Source organism: Emericellopsis cladophorae (assembly GCF_022114955.1).
Source record: "Emericellopsis cladophorae strain MUM 19.33 chromosome Unknown NODE_78_length_79612_cov_115_010121, whole genome shotgun sequence".
Taxonomy (NCBI): Eukaryota; Fungi; Ascomycota; class Sordariomycetes; order Hypocreales; family Bionectriaceae; genus Emericellopsis; species Emericellopsis cladophorae.
Window position 1 is genome coordinate 1 of NW_026251003.1, and position 15920 is coordinate 15920.

The 15920-nt window shown below is 54.8% G+C and overlaps 6 protein-coding genes across 6 annotated transcripts; 2 read left to right on the forward strand and 4 right to left on the reverse strand.

Annotated features, from left to right (window-relative positions):
• Window positions 1–43: 43 nt before the first annotated feature.
• J7T54_000001 (uncharacterized protein) lies at window positions 44–489 on the reverse strand (the record flags this gene model as incomplete). Its single annotated transcript, XM_051509985.1, has 2 exons — window positions 44–352; window positions 403–489. Coding segments are annotated over 2 exons (396 nt in total), but the record flags the coding sequence as incomplete, so codon positions are not given.
• Window positions 490–1554: 1065 nt separating this feature from the next.
• Window positions 1555–2986, forward strand: J7T54_000002 (uncharacterized protein; the record flags this gene model as incomplete). Its single annotated transcript, XM_051509986.1, has 5 exons — window positions 1555–1776; window positions 1844–2210; window positions 2268–2385; window positions 2453–2517; window positions 2577–2986. 5 exons carry the CDS (start codon window positions 1555–1557, stop codon window positions 2984–2986), a joined length of 1182 nt encoding a protein of 393 aa, XP_051359049.1.
• A 1330-nt stretch (window positions 2987–4316) lies between these two features.
• Window positions 4317–7729, reverse strand: J7T54_000003 (putative GTPase-activating protein-like protein; the record flags this gene model as incomplete). Its single annotated transcript, XM_051509987.1, has 2 exons — window positions 4317–7256; window positions 7304–7729. 2 exons carry the CDS (start codon window positions 7727–7729, stop codon window positions 4317–4319), a joined length of 3366 nt encoding a protein of 1121 aa, XP_051359050.1.
• A 1921-nt stretch (window positions 7730–9650) lies between these two features.
• Window positions 9651–10925, forward strand: J7T54_000004 (uncharacterized protein; the record flags this gene model as incomplete). Its single annotated transcript, XM_051509988.1, has 3 exons — window positions 9651–9849; window positions 9906–10548; window positions 10598–10925. The coding sequence occupies 3 exons, from the start codon at window positions 9651–9653 to the stop codon at window positions 10923–10925; spliced, it is 1170 nt and encodes a 389-aa protein (XP_051359051.1).
• Window positions 10926–11278: 353 nt separating this feature from the next.
• On the reverse strand, window positions 11279–12722 carry J7T54_000005 (Polyphosphatidylinositol phosphatase-like protein; the record flags this gene model as incomplete). Its single annotated transcript, XM_051509989.1, has 2 exons — window positions 11279–12530; window positions 12580–12722. The coding sequence occupies 2 exons, from the start codon at window positions 12720–12722 to the stop codon at window positions 11279–11281; spliced, it is 1395 nt and encodes a 464-aa protein (XP_051359052.1).
• Window positions 12723–14206: 1484 nt separating this feature from the next.
• On the reverse strand, window positions 14207–15557 carry J7T54_000006 (casein kinase I isoform epsilon; the record flags this gene model as incomplete). Its single annotated transcript, XM_051509991.1, has 3 exons — window positions 14207–14255; window positions 14397–15487; window positions 15555–15557. The coding sequence occupies 3 exons, from the start codon at window positions 15555–15557 to the stop codon at window positions 14207–14209; spliced, it is 1143 nt and encodes a 380-aa protein (XP_051359053.1).
• Window positions 15558–15920: the final 363 nt, after the last annotated feature.

The following is a 15920-nucleotide window of genomic DNA, read 5'->3' on the forward strand; positions in this document are numbered from 1 at the left end:
TTTTTTAATGATACGGCGACCACCTCTACACGGATTCACACACTCTTTCCCTCCCCGCACGACGCTCTTCCGATCTGTCCACGTTGTTTGCACCAGGCCACGGCGTGTGGCCACCGCCCTTGATGGAGAATGGACAAAAGTCATGGCATCCATGTCCCTTCCCGCCATTTCCCTTCCCAGCACCCTTGGCCACGGTCTTGATCGCAAAGGAGACGTCATCCGCGGTAAGAGGGCGGAAGATGCAGGACGCAGGGAGCTCCGCGGAAGCAGCCCAGCGGTCGTTCCAGTCTTCGAACCGGTCCTCGCCAGCGTAGACGAGTTGGTCCGGGTAGGTCTCGCTGAGCTTGCTACACTATATCATGTTAGTATAATCATCATCGCGCATGAAGATGTGTAACGTACGCATGCAGAAACGTTGTCAGCCGTTGAGGAATGCTTGGCTGTGACCGCAGTCGCCAACACGGCGAGCGGGAACAGTGAGTTCAACATGATGTCTGAAGGTGTTGATGACGAAGAGCCCGGTCGAAGAAGAGGGCTCGCGATGCTGTAGACTTGAAGACGGTGCTGGGCCAGTTAAGAGTATTAATATAACGCCCGGTGTAAGTCCGTGAACTCCGAACTCCTATCGAAATTAGTCAATTGAACGAGGCGGATGACCACGGTTCTGACTCGTGGGACATATCATCCTTCTGCAAGCGAAAGGAGTTTTGGAAGCGAGCTGCGGGTATCCTAGATCGACCTGCATTACGCCCTGTACAGTTAAGGGGGGAATCCAGTTGAAGATGGAGCCATACTACCACCTCAGTCCGCTCAAAATTGGGGCCCCCATGTCCTTGACCAGCTCGAGCAACTGTGCGGATGTTCCGATTCGCTTTATGCCGATTCCCCCCCCCCGCGCGGGAGATCCCCGGTAATACCAAGATACTGGGTTCATGTTTACAAACCAACAGCCTTTTCGAATTCATGTCGGTAATAAGTAAGGTACGTATCTTTCCCCTGGGCGATGACAAGATTGGGGGCTATCACGCCCACGTGTGGGTATCGTGTTGGCAGCAGCAGGACCTAGATCTCACACGCGTCATGCAAGTGATCCGATCAGTCGAATCGCTGCCTCGATCGCAACACGATTCTGCCATGCTCCCAAAAGCCACACTGTTGTCAATCCATACGCTTCTAGGGAAAGCTGTCGACGTAAGCGACGGCGCCTCACAGGCTTCTAGGCTCTCGCTAGGGTGGGCAGGCGATTTCCGATGCTGGCACCACCACTCCGTACTACTCCGTTTTCAGCTCGGTTGTTCTTAGCGTCCTCAATGAATCATTTGCAACATTTTAGCCTCGATGCCCCCAGTCGGGATGGCTGACATGGCTGTCGGCGCACGACGCCAAATACAGTAATGTCAAGGGTCTCGCGAGTCATCGTCCTGCTTACCACTGAGCAACTGCATATCGTGCATGAAGTTGACCGTTCTCGCAAATATCCTACATACAATTCGGAAGACGTGACGAATCTTCAAAAGAGCCCCGTGGGCCCCCGACCCATTCTTGATTGTCCGAATGTCCACGTCCCACCTGCCCCTGGTCTACAAGTTCATTATGTCGACTGAAGACGCAGTCTGGTCCTTTGATCCGTCACTGCCGGACAATGGACCTACAGTGAGCGCTGCTGTATGGTCGGTCTTTGCAGTGGCCACTGCCTTCCTTGGCCTTCGAGTGTTCTGCAAGTTACGCAGTCATCACGGCCTGTGGTGGGACGACCATGTCCTCATCGCCTCCTGGGTACGTGAGCGTTCGTGCCATTCTCTTCCTCTCGTGACATCAGCCTAACGTCGAGTTTGTGTCATAGGTATTCTTCCTCGCAGCTGCGATCCAACTCTCCGTTAACATCGCCCATGGCTTCGGACGACCGGGCATCAACATTGATCCCGCCAACTCCTATCAGGTTGGGCTGGGCGGCATGGTCGTCGGTACATTGGTCCTGATCGCCCCAGCGCTCAGCAAGACCTCGTTTCTGCTCACGGTGGGCAAGATCTCAGGATCAAAGCTTAAGAAAGCACTGTGGTTCATCGCTGTGTCAATGAACGCGCTACAAGTGGTAGCTTTGGTCATCCAGTTTGCCCAGTGCAGCCCGCTCGAGAAGGTGTGGAATCCCTGGGCCGACGGTCGGTGTTGGGGTCGCCAGGCGAACCTAGCCATATCCATGACAAGCTCTGGTAAGTCGATCGGACGCTTTGTTGGGGGGGTATATGTACTGAAATACACGGACACAGCGTACTCCGGGATCATGGACCTCGTGTTAGCGGCGATTCCATGGATCATTCTGAAAGATTTGCAGATCAAGCGAAGAGAGAAAATTGGAATCGCGATCGCCATGAGTTTGGGGGTCATGTAAGTCTTCCAGAACAGGACTTTTGACTACAAGAGGCAAACAAACACCTGACTCAATTTGTTGTAGCGCTGCCATTACTGCCTTTATCAAGTGCAACAAGCAGAAGATTCTGGCTAGCAGTGATTTCACTCGTAAGTGGAAAGACACAACACCGCGAGACCAGCCGTCAACCACTGACACTTTCGAACAGTGGAGGGTGGTGAACTCATCATCTGGGCGTCGACAGAGATCTCCGCAACAATCATCGCCGCCTGCGTCCCCGTCCTCCGAACATTGGTCAAAGGCCTTAGTACCGGTCGAGGCGGCCAATCTGGAGGCTACTTCCGTTCTGGCTCTGGCATAGACCGTCGCAAATCGCACACGACAGGCAAACACAACACCCCTGGTGGTACTTTTGCGGCGCATGACAGTAGACCGGCAGCTGAGAGGGTCTTGCCCGACGCTTCCAGCGATACAAGCATATTGGAGAACAGGTCTGGAGGCAAAATCGTGAAGACGGAGGAGGTGGCGGTCCAATTTTCAGAACGGGGTGACGATTCCAGTGTCAGCTATGAGTTGCACGAGTTTGACGTGGCGCGCAGTCCAGGAGCCCGTCAGTGATGGGCGAAAGGAGGGCAGGAGATATGGGCCAGAGGTATGCAAAATGTCCGAAAAGGTCGAGAAAGCTGTGTAGAGGCCACAATGGCTAATATGGAGGAATTGTACACTGCGATATACCTCTTTGTTGCCCCTGGCTGCTTACTTTCTAATAACCATGTGTCGTGTCGCCAATCTTTGGCCGCGATCGCTCTGGACTTGCCAAGTATATCTGGCGATGTATCGTGACCCGAGCTTAGCTGTGTTTGTCGGGCTCGCTGAGTATGCGAATTTGGCAGCCGCCTCTCGCATCAGTGGACGGCCTCGATGACATATAGGTATATCTAATTATATTGTCTGACGCCCGCACTTCTACGGGTCAAATGACCCTGAACATGTTGTTCTTGACTTGGCTCTTTAATCCCTGCGCGACGCCATTTTCGTATTCAACTCCAGCGGAACCGCCGTCTCCAGAGGATGCCTCGAGCCTGGCGCGTAGGTCTTCGTCTTGCTGTGCGACTGTCTTTTTCTTGGCTGCTTCGACTTCCTTTGATCTTTCTTGGCTGTGGGCTTCCATCTTCGGAGAAATGCGTTGATAATTTTCAGGCTGATGAGATGCTGATGCTACCGTACTGCGGAAGCGTGGTCGGGAGACATTCAGCCTCATCAAAGGCACACGGGCGATGCGTGCCAGCACCATTGTTTTTAATGTTGGAGAAGCGCCGGACATCAAGTCTGAAGGTGAGCGTCTTGCAAGGAAAGGAGTCCACGTTCCTCTTTGATGTCATGGTGATGGAGAGATTCTAGGATGACGTCGCTCAGTCAGCAGAATGTCGCTTCTTTTACCTACCCTAATCAGACGCGCACAGCAGCAATCTCGGAGCCTAGTATTAAATTCATCGTCCAACGCAGTGAAGCAGAGACGCAATCATCCCTAAGCGGAAACGGCGGCTCATTTTGGGAATCACTTGAACATATCGAAAAAGGTTAACCACGAAAGTTTGACTAGCCGTAAACTTCATCATTCTTTAGGCATTTAAAAAAAAGTAACTAGGACCCTGTGAATTATTTCAAGGCTACCTACCCTGTTGTTCCTTGACCTGCCATGGCGGCACCCCGATATTTATTCACGTTGTGGCGGCGCCAGTGCAAGGCAAGACTCAAGGCGGATACTTTCTGACCATACTTGTACTTGATCGCAACGCTTAGTATGTGATATTAAACTTCACCATCTCCTTGCCAAACGCCCGAACAATTCCAAGTCATCCTTAGGGAAAAAGAAGAAGAAGAAGGAAAAAAAGGAGACTCTAGACTGCATCTTGTCGCTGCCTGAAGACACGCTGTGCGATACCAATCATCCCTCAAACTCAACGACACCAGGTTCATTAGTCGTGGCGGGCCGGTGTGGGAGAGGCTTCCCTCCTTGCAGATCCTTATCCGCCAAATTCGCTTCCTGTTCCTTGACCGCGCCGGCCTCTGCGTCGGCTCCGCTCAGGAGATCGAGGTCGGAGCTCTTGACAGAGCGGCTGTCCGAATCACCACTGGCGCCCCCTGGTCCACGTCGGACCCCCACGGCGATGCCGATATCTTCGTCATCCTCCTCGTCCTCGTCAGGCTTCTGTCCCGGGAGGGCGTTCTTCTCCAGCTCCTTCTGGGCCTCGTCCATGCGCCTGCGCACCTCTGTTGCCACACGCATACCGTCTGTGATGATGCCATCCATGACACCACGCAGTCCGCGACCCGCTCCTGCAGCTGCGGGTGAAATGGGCACCGGCGGACGGCTGCCGAAACCGAGACTAGAGAATGTGGTCAGTCCCCCTGCTGAGGCCGACGCTGTGCTCGGCACTCCATCGACGACATGGAAGGATGTGGGGAATGACGACTCAAAAAATTGCTCCAGGAGCTCGTCGGCGAGGACGACCATTCTGAAGGTGGGAAGTGTCATGTGTAGAGGGTGAGCAGGGTCAAGTGCTGCATTGGCAGCCTCGGACTTTGCTTTCGAAACACTCCGCTGCGAGTCCTGGGTATCTTCGGTTGCCAACGTGGGTGGCTTTGTAGCCTTTGACGGCGATCCCGACGGAGATTCGAAGCCCAGCAAGTCTTCTTCACCGCCATCCTCCTCTTCATCATCATCATCGCCAATGGCGAAGGCGTTGCTGTTGTCCTCGGCGTCCTTTTCGGTCTGGAACTTCTCGATGGCCTGGTTGCTGGGATGGTCAGGGTCGGCGTACTCGAAGCAGCGGCGGATGAAAGCGCTGACACTGCCCAGAAACCGTTCGTTAGCCGATGCTCCGGGGGCCAGGCTGCCCTGGGACTCGCGAACAACACTAGAGTCGCCATTCAAGGCCAGGGTCGAGGCGCTGGGGCTGAGGCTACCCTCCAGACCCCGACGTGACAAGAAGAGCAGGGCCTCCGAGATACGCAATATGCCCTCACGGTCAACTTTGCCGTCATTGTCATCATCGTACAGCTCGAAGAAGTAGGTGATGGTACCCATTATGTCGCGTCTCCCCTTGATCCTCGCGAGCCCAGTGACCACATTCTGGAGCGTCAGCTGGCCGGTGCCGTCCACGTCCCACTTCTTGAAAAGCCTCTGCAAGAACTCGTGCTCAGCTGGTTCTGGGCCCGAGCCCCAAGGCGAGATGGACTCGGTCGGCCTGCGTGCGCTCTGGTATCTGGTGGGCCTGTCGGATTCTGACATGGTATCGCGTCTCGAGGACCCTGGCGAATCTGAAATGGCCCACTTGGACGTGGATGCCAGGAACTCGCGGAAGGCATCGTAGTCCATGTGGCTTGTACTAGGCCCAAGGCCGACTCGCCCCTTTTCCACCTCGTCCTGGCCACCAGAGAATATCTCGGAGGCTCGCGCTCGGCTTTGTTTCGCCTTTCTGATCTTGTCCTGCTGAAGCATCATGTCCCTCTGCTGACGATCATACAAAATGTTGTAGAACCTGTCGTACAGTGCGCCAAGCTCTTCAGTGCTCAACAATTTGCTATCAGGGCCAAGGTTGCGAATGGCTGTCCTTTTGGCAAAGTTCTCAATATTATTTAGAACGGCGTCCTTGTGCTTCAGGCGCAGCTCTGTGATGCTGTTGTGGGTGATGCCCGCAAACTCCTTGAAGGCAACGACCATGAGCTCCTGGAAACGTGTCACGGCGCGCAGCTTGGGGTTCTCGGACTTGGGGTGCGCAGATTCCTCCAGCCGCGAGAAGTATGACTTGAGGACGGAGATGAAAGTGCCATCGTCGGTTGCGTCTAACAATTCCTCGCCATTGATCCTCAGGATAGCCAGTCCGACTTGGAACAGAACTTTGGGGCCTTCCACAAAGAACACATCCAGGACCCGGAAAGCGAACACCAGAGGCATCGAGTTGATGTAGAGTGACAGGAACCAGGGCAAGGACACCACCGACAGCTGCACGTCGCTTTTGACAAGGTGGTCCCAGAGGATCGGCATCGTCTTCTCAACCAAACCCTCGAAAACCTTTTGATCGAGGAGGGTGCCGTACATGGTAGTCGAGTAGTATCCGGGTACGAGCCGATCGCACAGCGCAGACAGCAGGAAGAAGGCCTGCGCTTCGGACATGTAGATGAGAAGTGCCGCCACGACAATGTTCATCGCCTGACAGTACCCCACGTCAGGATTGGTCCAGCTGTACGCGACCAAGACGCGTCTCAGCCGATTGATGCCTTCTTCGCTTTGGAAGCCCGGGTACTCCGGCAAGCTGCGGTTCAGGTCCTTCTCAATCTCGTCTATAGCGAGTGAATCCTGGCCTTCGAATTTCGCCAGTGTCTCCTCGTACTGTGTGGGGTTCTCCAGTCTCAGGAAGATCGATCCTGACGTGAGCTCCCATATCTCACCTCGGAGGCGGTTGGGGAGCCCTACACGAATCAGTTTGTGGAATGTAGGTTGTCGAACGAGTGTCACATTGCGCCCGTTGTCGCGTAGATATTCGGCCCAAAGACGCATCTTTGCGCGGTCGCGAAGCTTCTTCGGGTCGCCAGGGTATCGGAAGATCATGCCGAGGCCAGCGTCCGGTGGGCTTATTCCCTTCCTGTCTTCAGTCCGGAGCAGGTATTCGGAGTAGTCCTCGGCAACGACCTTTCGTAGTTTGCCGACGCTGCCCACCCCAGCTCTCAGACCCTTCTTCAATCCGTCGCAGAATCGCTCGCATGACTGCCGGGTGCCTGCAAGATGAATGATGATGCGCTGCTCTCGACCGTCTTGCTTCGCCTTGGTGTCTTTGGTGTCTTCGTACAGCAAGCCATTCCACGTTGTGAACGCCAGAGCAAACTTGAGAGTTAGCATCGATGCACCACCAGTGCCCGCAACTGACGTACCTGGAAATTCTGGCTATTCAGTCTCTCTACCCTCCGGATGGCGCAGAGCGGCCAAGTGAAGCCGTTTCCGCTAGGGCCGCCCCCGTGCGTTTGCCCAGTGAAGGCTGACGATGTTGAGACGCTAGCAGATTGGGCGAAGCTCGAGGGCGTGGTCGAGAAGCACATGTAGCCTTCTGACAAGTGGAGCTTTCCCGCATAGTGCCATCCTCTGTCGTGGTCTTTGTCGCCGGATGTCTGGTTCGAAGGTGGGATCGTAAGCTCGGCGTTGATCTCGTGGAGGGGGTTCTGCGTGGAGGGGATGCGGAATTGGTTCTGGAAGAGTGAAGCTTTCGACGGGTTGCGGTCCGAGTTGGAGAGGTTGAGGCCTTGCGTAGGGTCAATGAACTGCTGGGCTTTGTGAACAATGTTCGTGAAGTTGGAAAACATGATTCCACATTGGTCATCAGCGCATGACGACGCCGGAGCAGCTGGAAGTGGACGACGGGTTCGGGAACTGAGAAGTCGATTGTGCACGGGGTAAAGACCACCTGACTAGTCGGGGTGAGACGAGGCGGTCGATACGCGGCAAAGAGCGTGGTCGTCCTTGTCGACAAAGGTCTTGACCAAGGGATGGCTCGCGGTTGGATTGGAGTGCTGTTTGCGTTTGGATGGTCACGGTGCTATCGTCCGTCTGTCAGTCGCCAGCTGAGTGGAGCCACAGGAGCTTTGGAGCTCAGGTGCCGCGGTGCACTAACATCGTAACATGTATTTTTGCAGCACTCATGCTAACATGTCATATCCAAGAGCTGTGTGCTACAGTACCAACATTCCTGCCCCCTGTGTGAGCAAGGATACCATTCTCGACCATTTGCGTCCTGTCCTTTACGCAGCTATCAGAGAACAGGTCATTTCCGGCTTTTGCCTGTGCAGCTGGGTGAGTAAGTTGTTAGGACATTATTGACTTGCGTATATGTAGAGCCAGTACGGACCACCAACTGGGGGGGATGATGGTCAACAGCGATTGCCATAAGGTGTATGCCAAAGGCCATATCATCGTCACTTGCTTGAAGATGTAGACCATGCGTTTGCAAGGGCCATTGTCTAGGTCAGCCCACGAGGCTGACTTCTGAGGTACGAGGCTGCACGTCAGCTGAGCTTGGGTTTCCAACAGCTGCGCGGTTTATTATAACATCTTCGAAGAATCTGCTTATTACAAGTCCCTTCTGTATGTCTGTCTGTCTACATGTCACTCGAGCAAGAACATGCTTCGTTTCAGATTTCGACTTGCGCTCCTGTCATGGGTCTCGATTGCGCCGCCTTGGTATGATGGCTTGGCGCTTTGTTCTTGTAGCCATCAAAAGTACGTGCTTGGTTTCCGTGAAATGGTGGCCTGATTACCTACATGTGCATCTTGAGCATCAGCGTACCAGCACACACAAGGCGGACGGAGACCAACCACTTGCAAACTAGAGCCGCACCACTGCGACGTGACCCCCCAAGAGCAAGAATAAGGTTCTGTTGCATCCTATCCCTGCACGAGTGTGAGCCACCAACCTGAATACGTGCCCGCCTCTAGTCTCACAATCTAGGCTTGCAGTCCCCTCCAGTCATCTCCGTAAGTTAGCATGGACCTAAACAGTGGTGATTAGCGAGCAAATCCCCCCCCCGACAGGCCGCACAAGTGAGCCCCTACAAGCCCGCTAAGGACTGTATTCAGGGGGGTTCTCTGGGTAGGGGCGCCCTAACCTCCACGCTTTACGGAGGAAACAGGCCAGACGTCGCGGACGCCCACGTTGCGTCATTCTTGGTACTGTAGGCCCCACCACCACCATCACTGCCACTGGGACCATGGATCCCGCCCCTCAACGGCGGGTAAAGCCACTCGTGAGCGAGCGCAATGTACCTCAACGCCTGTATTGAGCAGGCCAAGTACATGGGCGCAGTCGATCCGATGCCACCATGACAGCGGTTCTAGATGCGGTAGCCAAGGACATGGACTGGGCTGGAGCGACAGCAACCCATCGGCAAGAGGAAGGAGTGACAGTGTTCAACTGGCTAGCAAGTTAGACCGAGATCTCGAACCGGCGCAACCCAGATTCAACTTCGACCCATCCATCACCCAGATCAAATATGCATATTTTCCCACCTCAGCCACTCACCTGTTGAGGTACTTGAAGATCAATTAGCACATGCGGCGACTGAAATGGGAACCACCCGACCCTATTACTTTTGGAGGCTTTCAAGAAGAACCCGCCCATCAATCACGACTTCCGCTGCCAAGGGCATCACCCCTCCTCGAATGATCCGTTGATTTGTTACTTCGTCTCAGACTCTGTATCGTTCCGCCAGCTTGCGCCCTACCACCAGCATGGCAGCTCAAGTTGCCAGCTCCCAGTTCCCTTCCATGCCTTCAGGGAGCGCCAACAAAGCAGCACAGGTCGCGGCAGCCACGGGCCTCGTCCACGAGAACGGCCCCGCGCCCAGCAGAGGCACTGAGCCCGAGCCTCTCCCGGCGACACAGAAGTTCAAGCCAGATGATTTCGAGCTTGTTCGGACTTTGGGAACCGGTAAATATTGGGTGAATGAGTCCTCGTTAACGACATCGTCCCTTACACATGCCTAGGCACATTCGCCCGCGTCTGTCTTGTCCGCCGCGCTACGTCGTCATCGACAGACAAGGGCAGCGATAGCGAGCATTATGCACTCAAGATCCTACGGAAAACTGAGATTATCAAGCTCAAGCAAATTGATCACGTTCGGCATGAAAGAGCCATTCTTGCGGAAGTGGCAGGGCATCCTTTCATAACAAGGCTGAGTGCCTCTTTCTCTGACCAGGACTCGCTCTATATGCTCCTCGACTATGTTCCGGGCGGTGAGTTGTTCAGCTATCTGCGCAAGCTTCGTCGCTTTGACGAACCAACTTCTCGATTCTATATCGCTGAGATCGTGCTGGTACTCGAGTATCTTCACGAAGCGCAGGGCGGCGTGGCATATCGCGACCTAAAGCCCGAGAATCTCCTGCTTGATGCAGAGGGCCACATCAAACTGGTGGATTTCGGATTCGCGAAACGACTTGGCCACTCTGCAGACAAACCAGTCGAGACCTACACACTCTGTGGAACACCAGAGTATCTTGCGCCCGAAGTCATCCAGAACAAGGGTCATACTGCCGCAGTGGATTGGTGGGCATTGGGCATTCTACTCTACGAGTTTCTGACGGGCTACCCGCCGTTCTGGCACCAGAACCCCATGGAGATTTACAAGCAGTAAGTTTGAAGATGCCGCCCGGGACGGTCCTCATGCTGACATGGGCAGGATCGTGGAGAAACCAATCTTCTTCCCCGTAGAGCCCCGCATATCCGATGAGGCCCAAGACATCATCCGATCGTTCTGCACCGTCGACCGTTCAAGGCGGTTGGGCAACATTAGCGGCGGTGCTCAACGCGTCAAGGACCATCCATTCTTCAAAAATGTGAATTGGGAAGACGTTTACAATCGAAAAATCAAGGGTCCGATTGTACCGCCTGTGCGGTATTCCGGGGATGCGCAATGCTTCGACAACTACGCCGAAGACGATGGCAAGCGGGCAGAGTACACGGCAGAAATGGCGCAAAAATACGACGACTATTTCAAGGATTTTTGACGGGAACGACGAGCGTACACCGTCAAAGATGACGCCAGGCGAACTGGGGGGTCTTTCTTTTTCCCTTTTTTTTTTTTTTTTTTTCTTTTTGTATGTCTAGCATGGCGCCCCCGGAGGGACTCGCCTCAAGCGTTGCCCTTTTTCCAATAAGCTAGGCCTCCATGGCGTATCATGGGTACAGGCCATTGTTGTAGCACATCACCGTCAAGCGTACATACACGCTCATATGGTATCATAATCCAGCGATTCTACTCAGACCCTTTCGCTCTACGATCTTCCTGTAATATATTCCTTCTACCCCCGTCCAGAACGCTCGCGAGAAATGACAGGATAACGCTCGTGTGTGTGTACTCTCAAGGCCTCGCGTTGCTCGTTGTATACCAGTACCATCCAAGACCCACCGCCAGCAAGGTGCCCAGGGCCAGAACCCCTTCCCATGTCGTCCCAATCATCATGCCCCATCCGACCATAACCTCCTTCCTCCTCGCCGCAGCTCTTCTCTCCCACGCTTCAGGGTCAATCTCCAGCGGCAACTTAACCCTCGGATCATCGCTCTCATGCAAGAGGCTACACTCCATATCCTCAGGGCTCAACAGCGGCACTGACGCCCGGAGGTACACTGCCCGATGGTCGCTTGAGGCGATCACGGGCATGGCGTCGTATCCTTTCACATCAACCTTGTGGTCCACGGACGATGGTGTATCCAGGTAGAGCACCCGATCCGTCCAACCGGGGTACCTGTGCGGCGCGAAGCTCCACTTGGGCGACTCGTCATCCTTGCCCTTGGCCTTCACCACGTATTTGTACGTTGGGGGAAAAGTGACCTTGGCCTCACTCAGCCCATGCAAGGTCCGCCCAGCGGCCTTCTCCCGGGTGAGTTGATCCAGATGCCAAAAGTGCGTATAGTGGTGCTCCGAGTCCGGATCCACGCTGGGGAACGACGCGCCCACGGGAGGTGAGGTTGTCGAGATGCGGTAGTTCAAGTCGCCCGCGACAAACAGGTGGGAGGACGGCCTGAAGACAGATATCGCGTGCAGTTCTTTCTGCAGCCGCGCATGGTGGTTCTCGTCGTGCAGGAGGCTCCTCGTCTCGCCATTGTCCTCGACCGAGGACAGCCTGCGCGCCTTGGCGACAACGTCTTCTGGGTTGCCAAACGTGAGGCCTCGGACGATGGAGGCCCAGTTGGCGTTGCGACGCGCGAGATTCCACTCCATGGCCGCCAGGTGTGTCGCCACAAACGTGACCTGCGTCTCCTGCCCATCGTCTGCCTCGAACAGCATTCTCAGCCCCACGGCGCCCTTGTTGCCCATGTCGGCGGCTCCAAACCCAATCTCGGCCTCCCGCACGTCCTTGATCTGGTCTGGGTTCCGTGCCAGGAGCACAATGGCCGTGTACCCCACATTGCCGCTCTTGACGATGCTGTATGGTTTCTTGGGTCGATCTGCTGGCGGGGTCTGTGTCACGGAGACGAAATCCGCGTCGCGTTGGTCGTCGAGAATGTTCAGCGCAGCGAGGTTGACGGCGTCTTCGAAGCGGGTGAGGTATGGGTTAAGGAAGTATCCTCCCACAAAGGAATGCCCCAGCGGCGCGACTTCTTGTAGAGAGCTTTCTCGTATCAGTCGGGGTCCCAGTGCATGGTGAACAGTTTGCTTACAAGACTACGACGTCGGGCAGCGTCGACCCGCCGCCCTCTTTCAGCAGGGCTGTCTGGAGATGCTTCGCAAAGATGCCCACGTTGATGAGCTCTTTTGCACAATTCAGGGTCAGGACTAGGAGGTCGAGTGCTGAGGGCGCCATGTCGGCTTGAGCTCTGGTCGTGACCATGGTTCTGGTCATTCGAACCCAGCGCCCAAGGGGAAGATGATTGACGATGGTTGGTGGGGATGAGATGGGCGACACTCAGAGGGCGAAGTCGTGAACGGGAACGCCCACCTGTGTGCCGATAGGATCCATGCACGTCCCTTCCAACACGCCCACGATCCCGCCCTTGGAACCGACGCTACGCCGGGTATGGACGAGCCGACAACTTGCATCGAGCAATGCTTTTGATGCTGCATGGACGTACGCAGAAAGTGTTTTGAGTCATAGCCCTCTGTATTAGCATATTGAGGGTATGTTTGTTAAAAAGATAAATAGAAAAGACGCGGGGCATCTACGCTTCATCAACGGAAGCTAGCTTAGGTGGTCCAGCCAACAGTCCCAGCGCAAATTTTAAGAGCACAATCACGCAAGCAAAGTATCCTTCAACTGTTCCACGGCATTTGCAGTTAGAACGCCGGCTTATCTAATTGGGGTCACATTTGACCATGCTGGAACATGTAGCACAACGCGGAGACACAGAACGGCACGGGTAATAGCTAATTGTGTGAACTACCAATCTCGTAAGGCATGCAATCGGCCAGTCTTCGGGGGAGATTTGTGCTGTGAAGGGCGTGGCCCATTGTGACAGATCGGCTCGGGCCTGCAAAGACTTGTGCTGCTAGACAGCTCGATTGACTGGAAGTCTTGACGCAGCCCGTGGCTCGATTGGGCGGCCATACTCCGCGTCACCAAGGAATGCCGCGAAGCTCGTCTACGTTCCAGGCGAACCTTTGATCCTCAAAATCCCAAACTGTGACTGCTGCACCGGTATGCGGCGGGGCTTCCAAAGCTGGCCCCGAGCAACAGATCGGCCGACTATTCGAGACTTTCCTCCCCACACCCAGGATCCGTGATGCCAGTGCCATAGACGAAGTGAGAGAGGGCGGGGAAAAGCACAAAGTCACCGAAGACATGTATGAAAGTAGGAAATGTTCGACCAAAAGACGCTGCTGAACCGCATCGAAGCGCTTGGTTTGTCGACTCGATCTGCACCGAGGCGGCAGATGCAGCCGCGATCCGATGCTTACGGTGTTCCTAGCCAGGAAGAACACCGGAAGAGCCGTTCAGACTGACCCCAGAGTCCCGGTGCCTGTGATTGGCACGCGGCTTTTGCAAGCCACCTACCAGCACAGTCCATCCGGAAATCTGAGTCGTCCGAGCCAATGCATCCTCAAATCTGAGGCGAAGAACATAATTTTGCAGCGCATAAAGAAAATGAGCAGCGTGATCGATGCCGGTCTACCAATATCGCCAACATTGCTCGTAGCAGTCTGTTGACGTTGTGTCAACTTGGTTTGCCGGTGACTGCATCGTGTACGGAGTAAAGGTCGATTTCTGGTAGTATAGCAGAGGCCGTCGATTCTATCGCCAATTGCTCAAGTGGTCCTGCATGATGGAGGAGGGAGGGCTGGGTTCAAACATCATTTAGGGCGGGAGACGTAGCCAGTGCCCTTTGATGCTGAGCGGAGCCTGTTCATTGTCCACTGAGTCAGCAATACTTGTCAGCAAATTTCCCTTCGGCAAAGCGGTATAAAGCACACTCAACGCGCGAAAGGAAATGAGATTCCTTCTTGCGGGAGCAGAGAAGGGGAGACAGCAAGGGGTACTCACATCCTGTCACTTCCACCGATGGCACGGCCAGTGTCGGGGGAGTCGACTCCGGCACCAGAGCCACGCTCAAGCATCTTACGCCGGGAACTGTTGATAGCAGGAGCGGCCTTGGAGCCGGACGCGCCAGCAGCGGCGTTGCGGGCGGCACGAGCCTTCTCCTCGTCCTCGGGGTTCTGGGCAGCCTGAGCAATGGCCTGGGCGTTCTTCTGGTACTTGTAGACAGTCCAGTCAAAAACGTAATCGTACTGGAAACCCTCGCGGACAAACAGATCGCGGAAGATCTTGCGGAGGTAGCTGTAGTCGGGCTTGTCGTCAAAGCGGAGAGAGCGGGTGTAGTTGAGGTAGATGGCGAACTCGTTGGGGAAGCCACGGCAGAGAACCTCGGTGGGGGTGGTCATCTTCTTCTCCATGATGCGGTCGTACTTCTGCTTCTTGGTGGCAGCCTTCAGACCCTGCCAAGGCAGGGAGCCACGGCAGAAGTAGAGCATGACGTAGCCCAGCGACTCCATGTCATCGCGGCGAGACTGCTCGACACCCAGATGAGTGTTGATGGAAGCGTAGCGTGCAGTACCGGTCAAGTTCTTGTTCTCACGGTAAGGGATGTGGAAGTGAGTCTTGGGGTCGCGGTACTTCTTGGCGAGACCAAAGTCGATGACGTTGACTTGGTTTCCTCGCTTGCCGATACCCATCAGGAAGTTGTCGGGCTTGATGTCGCGGTGGATGAACGACTTAGCGTGGATGTACTCGATGCGCGAGATGAGCTGGTCGGCTAGGAGAAGAACAGTCTTGAGCGAGAACTTGCGGTTGCAGAAGTTGAAGAGGTCCTCCAGACTGGGACCGAGCAGATCCAGGACCATGGCATTGTAGTCGCACTCAGTGCCGAACCAGCGGACAAAGGGGATACCAACGCCGCCGGCAAGGGACTTGTAGACACGTGCCTCATACTCCAACTGGGGGTGCTTGGCCTTGACGGACTCAAGCTTGATGGCAATCTCCTCTCCAGAAATAATGTTGGTGCCCAGGTAAATATCTCCGAACGAACCAGAACCAATCTTCCTGCCGATGCGGTACTTATTACCGACGCGGAGATCCTGTATTTCTTGTCAGTACACACGAACCCTGTGTTTGCGGTGGTTTGTTCGGATCGAGTCGGCGTACCATTGTTGTCATGATGAGGTCGGTGGTCTCGATCCGCGGGGGAGCGAGGCAGTGATAGGTGTGTATTAATCAATGGGTATGTAGATACAAGCTTGCAGGCTGATGGCTAAAGCAAGGTTAGCAGCACATTCGAGGACCGATCGTAGTTATGGATGAAGGAATGGATGGACGGATGCAGGAGGAAAAAGGTTGGTTGGGTGACGGTGTGTGCGAAACCCAATGCGTGTCCGCATCATCAGGCAAACGTGGCTGATTGACAAGGTCGGGTAACAGTGACAGCGAATCCAAGTCGGACCAAAAATGTGTTTACTATGCCTGCCGCGCCGATGGCATCACAGCAAAGTGCAGCGAGGCAGGCGGTGATGT